This window comes from Ptychodera flava, chromosome 7, assembly GCF_041260155.1.
Source record: "Ptychodera flava strain L36383 chromosome 7, AS_Pfla_20210202, whole genome shotgun sequence".
In the NCBI taxonomy this organism is placed as follows: domain Eukaryota; kingdom Metazoa; phylum Hemichordata; class Enteropneusta; family Ptychoderidae; genus Ptychodera; species Ptychodera flava.
Genome location: NC_091934.1, coordinates 34,593,389 through 34,605,888, shown reverse-complemented (window position 1 = coordinate 34,605,888; position 12,500 = coordinate 34,593,389). Strand labels below are relative to the sequence as shown.

The following is a 12,500-nucleotide window of genomic DNA, read 5'->3' as shown; positions in this document are numbered from 1 at the left end:
CTTACTTATAAAAATCCAGCTTTTTGTTTTATTGACTTAAAATCATCAGGAAAAGACTATCGACACAGCTCACTTGGATTATTGACCTTGAAATGGTACACCTATACTCTCAGTAGGTTTTTCATGCTTACAATTTTGACATTCCACCTCATCTTCGCCAATTTGACAGTCGACATTTCCGTCACACATATTCCGTTCAGGCAGGCAGATTTTAGTTTCACTTCCTCCACAGTGCATGAATCGAAATCCTCCGGGGCAGTAAGAAACCTGCAGTGGTGCTAATGAGAAACAGTAATACTTGCCATTATATGTTTGAAACAAGATTCGAACGTTTGTTAAAGGAATCTTTACAGTGCAGGAACGAATACATATTCCACCTGTTAATGAACTTCACGCTATATACTATATATTGCGAGCTTTCTAAATTGAGGTCCTTTGCATGACTTTGAAGAATTGAATACATTTCAGCAAAGGGATGAAGTAGTGTTATATTTCACTAATCAGAAACGTCGCCGTAGAGGGCACTATTTGTTCAGTGAAACCCGTCAAAAAAACAAGCCTCTCTAATAGTAGTTAGTAGTCACCTGTAGGTGCTCTATCTGGGAGAAACACCTATGTACAGCACACACCTGTTACCATTTCATAAGTATTACAGCGTTCTTTTATTGCCCAAAGAGGACGAGCGCCTTAGGGAATGGCAGTGTATTGCTGGTAGCGTTATGTCAAAAAACGTTTCAGTGTTTCACCTTCATTTTCAGTTTTTTCGAACTATTCGACATTGTTCTAAGTAATTAATCCTTGCATTAAGGCAGTATGCATCTCGAAAGTAAATACTTAAACGTTTGCTCAAACTTTCCATAAGGAACCTTTTAGCTATTCTATTTCAAAATCAAGAATAAAATAGGGGCAATGTGCAAATTTTTGAACTAGAGAAACAACCAGCCCAAGATTCCCGATATTTAGAATTCAAAATAGCCTCCATCCCTGTGTTAACTCAAAGGAGAAAAATTAATTTTCGAATGTCGAAAAACTAAGCCGGTGGAAAAGTTACTTACAACAAGAGCTTTAAAATGAACCTCCACAAGTGGTAGATCAGAAAAGAATTGTAAAAGTTCGAGAGTCAGAATGTCTGTCCCCGAGGTTGGTTCTACCTTAAGGAAATATACCGTAGTTTCCATCTTCTGTCAGACTTTTTGAATTGCATGTAACTGTTGTATACAAAAGAGCCTTACTTACGTCCACTGCAACTTCGTTCACCAGTGAAAACATCGTAGTTGCATAATCCAACTGAGGAATACAGTTTGCGGGACGTGAAACATACAACAGGGATAATGTGTATTGAACACTCATACAACAGCAGCAAATGATTGATACAGATTACAAGAGAAAGATTAATGCTTTTTAAAGAGTCTACTTTGGTAGTGATGTAATACGTTTTATGGATATATGTATACATATATGTATGTGTGTCTGTCACTGTCTTTACACTTTTTAAAAAGCTTACTTTTAAGTATAATACATATATTTGTGTCTGGTCTGTCTGTCTGTCTTTAGTCTTGAGACTTCTTTAAAGAATTTACTATGATCAATATATATATATATATATATATATATATATATATATATATATATATATATATATATAAATATATATATATATATGTGTGTGTGTGTATAAATATGTATGTATATATATGTATGTAGTAGGTATATATATATATATATATATATATATATATATATATATATATATATATATATATATAAACTAATTAGAAAAAAAAACATACAACTCCTTCTGAGTGTCTCTGCACAGTAAATTTTTGGGGCTTGAAAAAATGACCCATGTATGACTTAAACCTATGTCCCCCGAATTCAGTTCGAATGGATCAGTTCAAGTTGATTGGACGGCGCACGTCAAACCAACTTGAACTTATCCGTTTGCTCAGTTGGTAGAGCATTCGAACTAAATTCGGGGGAAGTGGGTTCAAGTCCTACATAGGTCATATTTTCAAGCCCCAAAAATTTGCTGTGCAGAGATATTCAGATGTAGTTGTGTGTTTATTGTAATTAGTTTCTACATTAAATTTCCACGCTACACAGCACTTTGGAACCTGTCATATTTCAAAACACGTTTCTAGTTATATATATATATATATATATATATATAATTCCACTTTGAATAAATTTAGTCAAAATTATATTTTAGTTCTACTTTCCTCCTCTTTGTCATAAAATTACGCGGCACCAATTTTCTTTACGAGACGTTCATTGCAGTGGAGGATATGGCCTGGTTAGAAATATCATAGCAGCGTCGATAGTTGAATCACAGTAACATCAATGCTGATACTGTCTCATATTTTGTATTTTGTTAGATGGCATGATAAATACATGTAAATAGCTGCATACCTCTGTAGAAAGGACAAAATTGTCCGTCCGGTTCGTCAGAGCCATCTGCACAGTCAAGGCGGTCATTGCAGAGGACGTAGAGAGGAAGGCATTGCCGAGTCTCTTCACATTGAAATTCTCCGTACTGACAGGGTACTGTAATATATTTATTTGAAGACATGTTTATAATGAGAATTTCAATGTTTTCATCAGAAAATTATTCTGTTGAATTTTAATTGGTCGAGCGATTAAATTTATCGGACCAAACTGTGCAAGACTCCGTTAATATGCGCCTCTAAAGTGATAGACTTAAACTTTTGTTTAAACTTTACTCAATGACTTTTTTCACCATTTTCTTTCAAAATCAAGAATAAAATTCGGAGGTTACCGTCCAAATGTTGGTACTAGGGAAACAAATAAACCAAGATTTACCGTTGTTTAAAACTCAAAATGGCCACCATCCCTGTGTTAACTCGATGGAGAACAATAAAATTTTCGATTTTCGAAAATCTTAGACGGCGACATTTTTCTTACATAAAGAGCTTTAACATGAGCCTCCACAAGTGGTAGATTAGAAAAGAATTGTAAAAGTTTGAGACTCCGAATATCTGTCCCCGAGGCTCATTCTATACCTTAGCCTATATGGACAAGGTCGTAGTTGTTTTGTCTCTTTCTGCCTCTGGGAGTATAGGGTTAAGAAAAATCTCGCTGTAATGCACGACAGTGACAAAAATTTTCTAGTCATAACGTTCAGTTACAGCACTCATATTAATTTCGTTAAAATTTATAATTTAATTTGCAATCTATAATTTTATTCATTTCACCAGAAATTATAATACAAATGCGAATGTAATAAACAAATTAAAAAAACCTTACAATAGGTAAAAAATCAGGAGATTGATAAAAACACCAAAAAATTGGTTTTATTTTTATGGAAAAAAGTCACACACACAAGATCTGGTGAGGACCAAGGAAGTAGTTCTTCAAGAACTAATCTAGTCCGTGGCCGAGTCATCAAAGTTCAATCACAATGGACTAAATGTAAAAAAGTTCATGTCTTAAGAAATGTCGCAGTACCTCTATGGACTGTGGAAATGTACATGATGTTCACTTCGAAATATCAGAAACAAATAAGTAAGCACTGTTTCACAGTCATAATTCTATTTGTCTTCAGATTTATCTCGATGATCGCTGGTTGTGATATCATTATTGTGCGGAAAAGGTTGAGAGTTTAAACTAAGAATACTCACTGATCGGACACTTTGCGCCGTCAAGTTCATCGCTGTTGTCTCCACAATCGTTTCTAAAGTTGCATATCAACTCAAGAGGGAGACATTTGCCGTTATCGCACTTGTACTGATCTGGCAGACAGTTGTCTGGAGAAATGAGTCGAAAGTTTAAATAATGGTTACTTTATTCCTAGTTCCATGAGCAAAACACAAAATCTTCAGAAGCCAGGAGTAACGATCTTATCTCGTCTCGGTTGGTGGGACTTCCCCTTGCATACTGCCGGTGATTTGTTTGAATAATGGTCCCAGGAGTATCGGGCAATGTTGACATCCCAGTGAACGTTCAATAATAGAAGGGCTAGTGGAAATTGAAACAATTCAAATATTACCATCTCGGTTTAATTTTCACCGAACAACATTTGATAAACGTCAGGGAACATGTTGGCCATTTGTATGTTGGTAAAAATTGTAAATGTTTGTACATGGGTCTATGATTCTCTAGATCCAAGGCATTTGTTGCGCTTACCTCTATTGCAGTCCGTTTCATCAATACCACTCTCACAGTCTACAATACCGTTACACCACATGTAGCGCTTTATACAAATCCTATTATCTTCGTCACAGGCTCGATCGCCGGGCACGCACGGACCTGTCGCAAGGAATAAGAATAGTTTCATTCCTCGTGAAGAGCAAGTTTGTTGATGCGTAAAAATGGTGTCTTAATTACATATCCAAACGCTTTTTATGATTAGTACAGCTTTGCATCAAAGATTGACATTTCCCAAAGCCCATCCTGACTTACATTACTGTTTAAGTGTTTCTTAAGGAAGTAGAGAATAAACAACGAATCTATCATTTCGTCTTTTTATATTTATATGAAACGTCTATATATTAATGAACCATGGGATCAAATTGCTTGTAGTTAGCCGCTTCTTGTTTTGTGTTAACTTTAACGTAATGTACGCCCTTGACCCGAGTTTGAAGACTGCCTCGTTTTGGTGAAAATTCAAAGTACTTTGCCTCCATAGATTTAACGTAGAAAAATGGCCGTTTTTAGTTTCAAATATCTTTAATTTTTAGGTTTAGCTGTTTTTCAGGTATGTTATGTCGTACAGTGTCCCCTGATTTTCAATCTTGCTTTAAAAGAGAATAGTTAAACATACTTTCTTAGACGAAATATTGAGTAAAAGTTTACAATCTTACACTTTGGAAGCTCGCTCTACCTCAAACGAAGGAAATAAGCCGCGAATCAAAACCTGCCTCCTTCACATTATCTCAGTTTGCACACGAGGTTTACTGGACGAAACTGTACACATACAAGATATGGGTTCGTGTTAGGAGGATAACTGCTGATAAATACACGCGCCTTTGAAATCGAAACTTAGGGCAAAAATGTGTAAGCTGGAGTCCTTAAAGGGACAAAGTCGGCCATTTTTTATGAATTTTGTTTGATATGAGATACTACTTATATTGTTTGACACGTTGAAAGATACTAAATGAATGGGTGACCATGCATATATTCAACCTCGGTTTTAGACACGATACATGAAACCATCGCGAAAATGAATTAATGGTCATGACCATTTATTCATTTTCGCGATAGTTTCATTTAATTTGTTTAAAACCGGGGTCGAATATTTTCATGGTCGCCCATTTATTCAGTATCTTTCAACATGTCAAACAATATAAGAAGTATCTTGCATCAAGCAAAATTCATTAGAAACGGCCGACTTTGTCCCTTTAAAATGAGTGGAACAGTCATGAACAATACAGCAATAAACTGCGTTTAAATAATAAGATAAAAACAGGAATGTGCTCACGGAGAGATCTATTTTCTTAATACACAAACCTTTTCATTTGTTACATACTTCCTTGACTTGAATAGCTTTTTTACATGGTCTCTTCCATCACTCATTTCCTTTAGTAAGAAATGGGCTGTCTGGGTTTTATGGTGGTAAGCACCTCGAAATTGGATATTTTTGCTCAAACTTTCTTCAAAGGATCGTTCAGCCATTGTCTCACCACATTAAGAGTAAATATCAGTGGACACCGTGCAAGGCTTGGAATTAGCGAAGCAAATTGTGCAACATTTACGTATACTAGTACTGTATTTTGAAATTCAAAATGGCTGTCATCCCTGTGTTCACTGTATAGAAAAATGAAATGTTTAATATGCAGAAAAATTAAGAGGGTGAAAATTTGTTTAACTCCAAGAGCTTTCAAATGAGCCCCAACGAACAGTAGATCAGAAAAGAATTATAAAAAATTGAGAGTCCAAATATCTGTCCCCTAGCTGCATGCTACCATAATTGACAGACCTTCAGGCTTAGTACAATAAACGAGATATCACAGTTTATCAATTCAATATATCGCAAGGTTTATCTTTCAATTATCAACCTGTGCGCCTCGTTTTGCTTTTCCTATTATACTTCATTTATTAGACAACGTCCCTAATCTCCGAAATATGGCCTTCGACTTCCTCCACTATTAATCAAAATGCCCACGGGACACGACTCGTAATTAACTCTGTTATAAAGGCTTATATTATTTAGAGATTTACGAGGTGCGCCGATCTCGATAAGCTTCTTTGCAGTTGACATATTTTTCATCAGATGCCGATGACTCTGCCTTAATGTATCTACTATGAAATAATTGCGACAATTAGAGGTTATGTAAGCAATAAAAAGAACCCCAGCGATGGTATGCCACGAGATTTTGACCAGTCCGCGCGTACGACGTATATGCACGAGCGATAGGGAGTTCAAATATGAAATGAACTGGTCAAAATCCAGCACTTGCCGAGAGTTCGCGCGTGCGTCAACCGTAGTATATCGCGAATATACCACGGTTCTTTTCACGTCTCGACCAATCAGATCGCTGCATTTGCACCATCAATACATAATGACATGTATCTGACTACTCGGTGTGAAACGGCACAATCATTTGACGGGTATGTCAATTTGAAGCGACGGTAAATTACTTTTTATGTCGTAATTGTAGTAATCTCTTGTGTGTACACAATTAACACAAATGATCGATAGTTGTGGAATTCGTCCGTTTAAGTCCGTTATTCACATCAATAACCTTGGTAGTAAGCCCACTCCCCCCCCCCCCTTGAGGCCTTCATGGTATCGAATGCATATGATTTGCGTCGATGCGTCTCGAAGACTGTAGGTCCCTCTCATTTTACAAAACTTTTCTAGTCTTGATCGTGTGGGCTCATTTTGAAGCTCTAATCTTTTTTAAATTCAACTTTATAAGAATCTCCTAAGAATATGAAATTTTCCCTGGTCTAGTTGATTTTTGAATACTTCAACACTTTTCGCGCAGAACTAGCAAAGAGATGGCGGGAATTTTCAATTTCAAACGTCGGTAGATGTTATATGATTTGTATCTATAGTACAACATTTTCACGGTTATCCCTGATTTTATTCATAATTTTGAAAGAGAATGGATAAAATTTTCCCTTGCGCTCAGATTTGAGTAGCATACTACCCTAAAAGGCACAAGCATCATATGTTAAGTAAACGAGTTATATTTATTTACACTGATATTTATATAAAAATTTGGTGTAGTTACTGACACACTGTGATAATTAGTCACACGATGATGGAAATAAAAAGAGAATAAAATTCCTGGATTTGTGCTCGTCGGTCCACACAACCATATAAGTTCTGCGAACAGTGCCTTCACACCATTGTATGAAGTCCGTCAAAATTCATGTTCCAGATGTAAATTTAGTGTATTAACTGGACGCAAAGTGCAAAATTGTATGTTTTGGAGACGTTCAATATTAATGGTCATTAGAAGGTGACTGACTTGCAATTTCCTGATACACTAGTAATTTGTTTTCCTTTAATTATGAAGGTATTTGCTGACCTTATAATACAACTTTCACGATAGTGTCGTTAGCGTCACGAAGTCGCCTTTCTGGAGACACTTTTTGTACAACGTAAATTTTAAATTAATAAAATCTCCTAGGAGAGGGAAGTTAACGTTGGAAGCACAATTATTACACTGTGAATTCTACACTGCATTAAATGAAAGCTAAATTAACTCATTATCAGTCGAAAGATAGAGGACTAGAAAACACTGTGAGTAACCGCCGAGATATTATCTTGTGGTATTTCCTTTGCCAGCATTTACAAGTTGTATATAAAGTCTGTGTGTTTACAACCGCTAAGGCATGAAACAGTAAGGCCACCCGTTGTACGGTGTTACGAACTACATAAATGGAATGAGAAGAAAAGCGGTCTTCCAAAGCTCTTTATGGAATGAAAACCGGCGTTGTTCATTGTGTGACAAATCTGAGGGACAGCAAAAATATCCATGCCTTAAGGGCCTGTGAAGTCATCACCTCAAACCCATGGCACACTGGACAGCAAAGGCAGTACTATATAATGACAGCAATATGACGGTTCTTCTTGGACGTGTACAGTGAGTGCTATGAACACGATTGGAACTAATTTGGAGTTAATGCAGCACAAACAGTGTTCATTCTAAGAGTAACACTCCGATTATAACATTACACAATCGTGTTGTTTGTCCGATTTGTATGCAAATAAACTCGTAATTGAGATCGATTTTGCTGGCACCGATGAACACTGGTGCATTAACCTTTGTGTGAGGTGGACTATCTTTGTAACACTCTTCGTCTTTCAAGATAGGGAAATAAATTACACAATTACAACAACTTATAAAGTCTTGCAAAAAATGACATACTTAAGGGTTTAAACTGGTTTAGACTGGTTTAAATCGAGTTTTAAATGGCGTATACTTAAATGGCCATCCTCGCAAACTCTGAAGAAAATAAGTACGATTTTGATTCATTTTCCTTCCTCTGTCATCATTGTCTTCCCATCTTTAAACAGAAATATTTTCTTACAGCTTAATTGTGCATTTTCGTCACTATAAGAGACATATTTGGATAATAATATGAGTTTCAAAGATTGACGGCTTAAATGAACTTCTATAGAAACAAAGAATAGAAGAACTCCACGAAACAATTTTAGGAGCTTAGTAAGCACATAGAATAAGCAGGTTGAATCACAGCATCGTAATATGCATTCACTTTCTGTACAAATAGCGCTCAAAACAAGAATGTCTCAGCTTCGTTACAACGGTGTTCCAAAAAATGCATCGTCAAAATAAGACACATAAAATCATTTCTACGATATGAAGTTTGCCAAAACTTGGTACACAAAAGTCACCTTTGCTCATCGTGACCGAATAATATTAGGCTTCTACATATACAATTTTTAACATAAAATCAATGATAACACTCGAGGTAAAACTTCGCTATATCCCAGCTTGTTTATACTGACATCAGCTCCATGAGTATGTGGATGTACCGACAATTAAACGTATCGTCTAGATTGTATGTAGATTGGCTGGCACCTAATTGCTAATTTACCATCAACTCAATGTTGTTGTCACTGTTTCCGATTACATAACTTTCAACTGTCCGAATTCATAAAGTCGGCTTAATGTAAAATGTATTGTCAGCTTACATAACATATATCAAACTTCGTACCGAATAAAACGACGAAAGTTCTTGAGTAGTGAGTACATCTCCGTAACAACATATAGCACAAAACCTGAGTGGTTTAGTCTTACATCATCAAAAACCAAGTAAACTTGAAGTCATTTTGCAGTCATATTTGACTAGACAAAGCGTCATGGGAACTGTCCACTGACGCATAGAAGGGCAAAGCATAGAAGATCAAAATCGTTCGTCACTATCACTGAGATGCTTCAACGCGAGAAAAGGCTTACACTATACGTTTGGAGACATTTACAAACTTGTGTTACTACTGTAGTGGAAAGTTCAGCGTGTTGGTCGTATAGAGAAGTTGTAAATTCTGCCTGTAGTGTCATTTACTTACCAGATACGATGTCAAATGTAACAAAATACTATACATTTTAACTTATTTCAATAATGACGTAAAATATCATGGTTAAGGTATTGGCTTGGCTATCAATTGTGAATATGGGATAGATGACGAAATGTAACATGATCTGGTAATTTTAATGGAATATTAACTTTTGATGAAAAAACAAGAGGTCTCTGTTTTTAAGACAATAACATATTAGCGACCAGCTTAAATCGAAGCAAATAGTTCTTTTCCCGTTATATGGTTTAAACCTTTAACACTAAAATGACATTTAAAACGAAACAACATATACATTTCACGACAATATTTGTCTGTCCAAAAGTAATCTTAGTGGATAGAGTAACATAGACAATTGTTTTGTTTTCGACAAAAATAGAAACACAAAATAAAAAGCAGGGTACAATTTATGCAAAGGAGATGTTGCATACATGATCGGGTTCGCTTCTCGTAAAATCCTTTATTTCAGCTTTCATGTTCACGATTTACGGTAGTGGGCGCCTCGAAAGTGAAAGACAAACTTTTGCTCAAACTTTCCTCAATGAATCTTTCAGCCACTCTTTATCAACATCAAGAATGAACATCGCGGGTCATCATGCAAATTTTGGTACAAGAAAAACAAATATTCTAAGGTTTACCAGTATTTACAATTCAAAATGGCCACCATGCCCATGTTAACACTATAGAGAAAAATACAAGTTTTGAATTTCGAAAATGTAAAAGTTTTCTTTTACCAAGAGCTTTAAAATGAACCCTCAAAAGTGGTATATCAGAAAAGAATTGTAACAGTTTGAGGTTCAATTATCTGTCCCCGAGGCCTCTTCTACCTTAAGATTGACGACTTTTAGAGCGATCACAAAAGTCAGGTACATTGTACCGTTTTAGGAAAGTGTCTGTTAATTAACATGAAGCAGACTTTAGATTGGTGTAATGTGTGCTTTATCATAACCAAAGATCATCACGTTTAATGAGTCTACAGTCTTGGACAACACGGCTACTAAAGGAAGGGACATTTCATCAAGATGGTGATAAAATTAGACAGATAAAATTGTAGAAGCTGGTACAGGTTCCATACAATCACACAACCTAACTAACAGAATGAATATTACAAACCATCTACCTGTTGGGCTTCAGTGGATAGATCAGGCTAGCTATGTATATATATATATATATATATATATATATATATATATATATATATATATATATATATATATATATATATATATATATATATATATATACTTGTTATGTATGGGAAAACATTACTTATTTTGTAAGTAGACGCTTTTCTCCAAAAACCATCAAAAGTCGTTATTTTTATTTTTAACATACTCTTACGAGAGAATGTAACACTCTTGTACTGTTCATATCTACATAAGATTCTCTTGTATTTGTCTTTGAAACAGAACATCGACGTCAATAATGTTATCTACAGTAATTTGCCTTTGAAATCCTCGATTGCACTTGAGGATAACAAAATGGTTGAATAATTGTTCAGATTTGCTGACTTTCCTCAGTGAGTGTTCAACGTTTTCGATTTTTTTTAAATAGAGCATACATATTTCAGCAATTGTCTTTCGCACGTTGCCCACGGGCCACCAATATTGATTATTCTCTTGAAAACGGTCATTCGCTCCCCCGCCGGGTGTTATTTGCATCCCATTTTTCTCCGCGTATTATGTATATTTCTCCGCGTGAGAAACAAAAATTGACTGAAAACCTTGATAATGAGACATGGACGACAAACTCAAAGCAACAAAAATATCGCACAGTTTATTTTGGGATCCTTTCGTGTTATTCTTGCTGTGGACGATATTTTCAAAATTAATGATCAATAATCCCACATCTTTTCGTCTTTACCAAATTTCTCCCCATTGCTAAAATTTCTCGCACAAAGAAAGTTTTCCTGTATATGACACCTCTGCTCATGCATGAGAATTTTAAAACTGCAGAAGAAAGAAACAGCGACTGATGTATGGATAGCTTTGGGCATACACACACAACTAGCATTCAAACTTCAAAACCTGCACTCACCGCGATATGTGAAGGAAAAGTGGGGCTCATTGACTGTAGCCAGATCAGAATAAGGGCTCTTCTTCACTTCGGACAATCGCAGCTTATTAGAGTTGCACACCGTAACGGCTGGAAAGAGTACAGAATCTCCGGTGATGACGTCCATTTTGATAGAGACGTCATATCGCAAGAACCTGGAGACGAGGATGCCAACGTGTACGCTGTAACCGATGAATGAAGCCGTCACGACGATAATCCATGCCGCCCGCCTAAATCTGGTGTTCGCCTCGGCGATACGCGATATGCCATGTGAGGACGTCCGCAGGGCGAACCCTTTGGCTAAATCCCGTATATTTCCCTTCGTACTTTCATTCTTGCTGTTAATGTTGTCTTCCATGTTAGACACTCGTCCTAAATGTATCTTTGTCTTCACATCTATCTGACGAACTGTACTTGTCGGACAGTTTTTGCCAACCCGCGTAATTACAACAACCAATCGGATGATAGTAATTTCGTATTTCAATTGCATTTATAACTAGGTAGTAATTTATGGCAGCTTTGCCACTCCCTGTATCACCTAATGTATACACGTATTTTGGTTATCTGATAATTTGAAACGAATAACTCCAATGAGTTAGGCAATACTACCAACCTAAAGGTTATTGCAAATCGATTTTTACATTTCATATAGCAATACAGTACCAATAATTATAATGAAAAAAAGCAGTCAAAGAAGCAATTTGAATTATTATAATTCGAAAATTTGTACCATATGGTTGCCTTTCTGCAAAATTCACCTGACGGACCTGACCATATGGTAGCAAGGTTGAACTTCACATTCAACTACGTATGTCATACACATTCGCATAATGAATATCGAAAAAATTGCCAAGGACGAGATGTTTCAGTCTTGATTTAAGAGATATAGGCGTTGTACATCTGACGCAGTGTTGTTCTGAATTTAACCCTCTGATCT

At 36.0% G+C, this 12,500-nt stretch overlaps 1 protein-coding gene across 1 annotated transcript in view; it reads right to left on the bottom strand.

Moving 5' to 3' along the window:
• LOC139137388 (uncharacterized) overlaps nucleotides 1-11,990 on the bottom strand; it is a 49,936-nt gene extending 37,946 nt beyond the window's left edge. Inside the window, exons 1-6 of the mRNA XM_070705443.1 lie at nucleotides 11,546-11,990; nucleotides 4,144-4,266; nucleotides 3,639-3,764; nucleotides 2,410-2,544; nucleotides 1,237-1,287; nucleotides 132-278 (exon numbers count right to left, since the gene is read on the bottom strand). Of these exons, the coding sequence (XP_070561544.1) occupies nucleotides 132-278; nucleotides 1,237-1,287; nucleotides 2,410-2,544; nucleotides 3,639-3,764; nucleotides 4,144-4,266; nucleotides 11,546-11,921 (958 nt within the window). The 5' untranslated portion in view covers nucleotides 11,922-11,990. The remainder of the gene's footprint in view (nucleotides 1-131; nucleotides 279-1,236; nucleotides 1,288-2,409; nucleotides 2,545-3,638; nucleotides 3,765-4,143; nucleotides 4,267-11,545) is intronic.
• Between the last annotated feature and the right edge of the window lie 510 nt (nucleotides 11,991-12,500).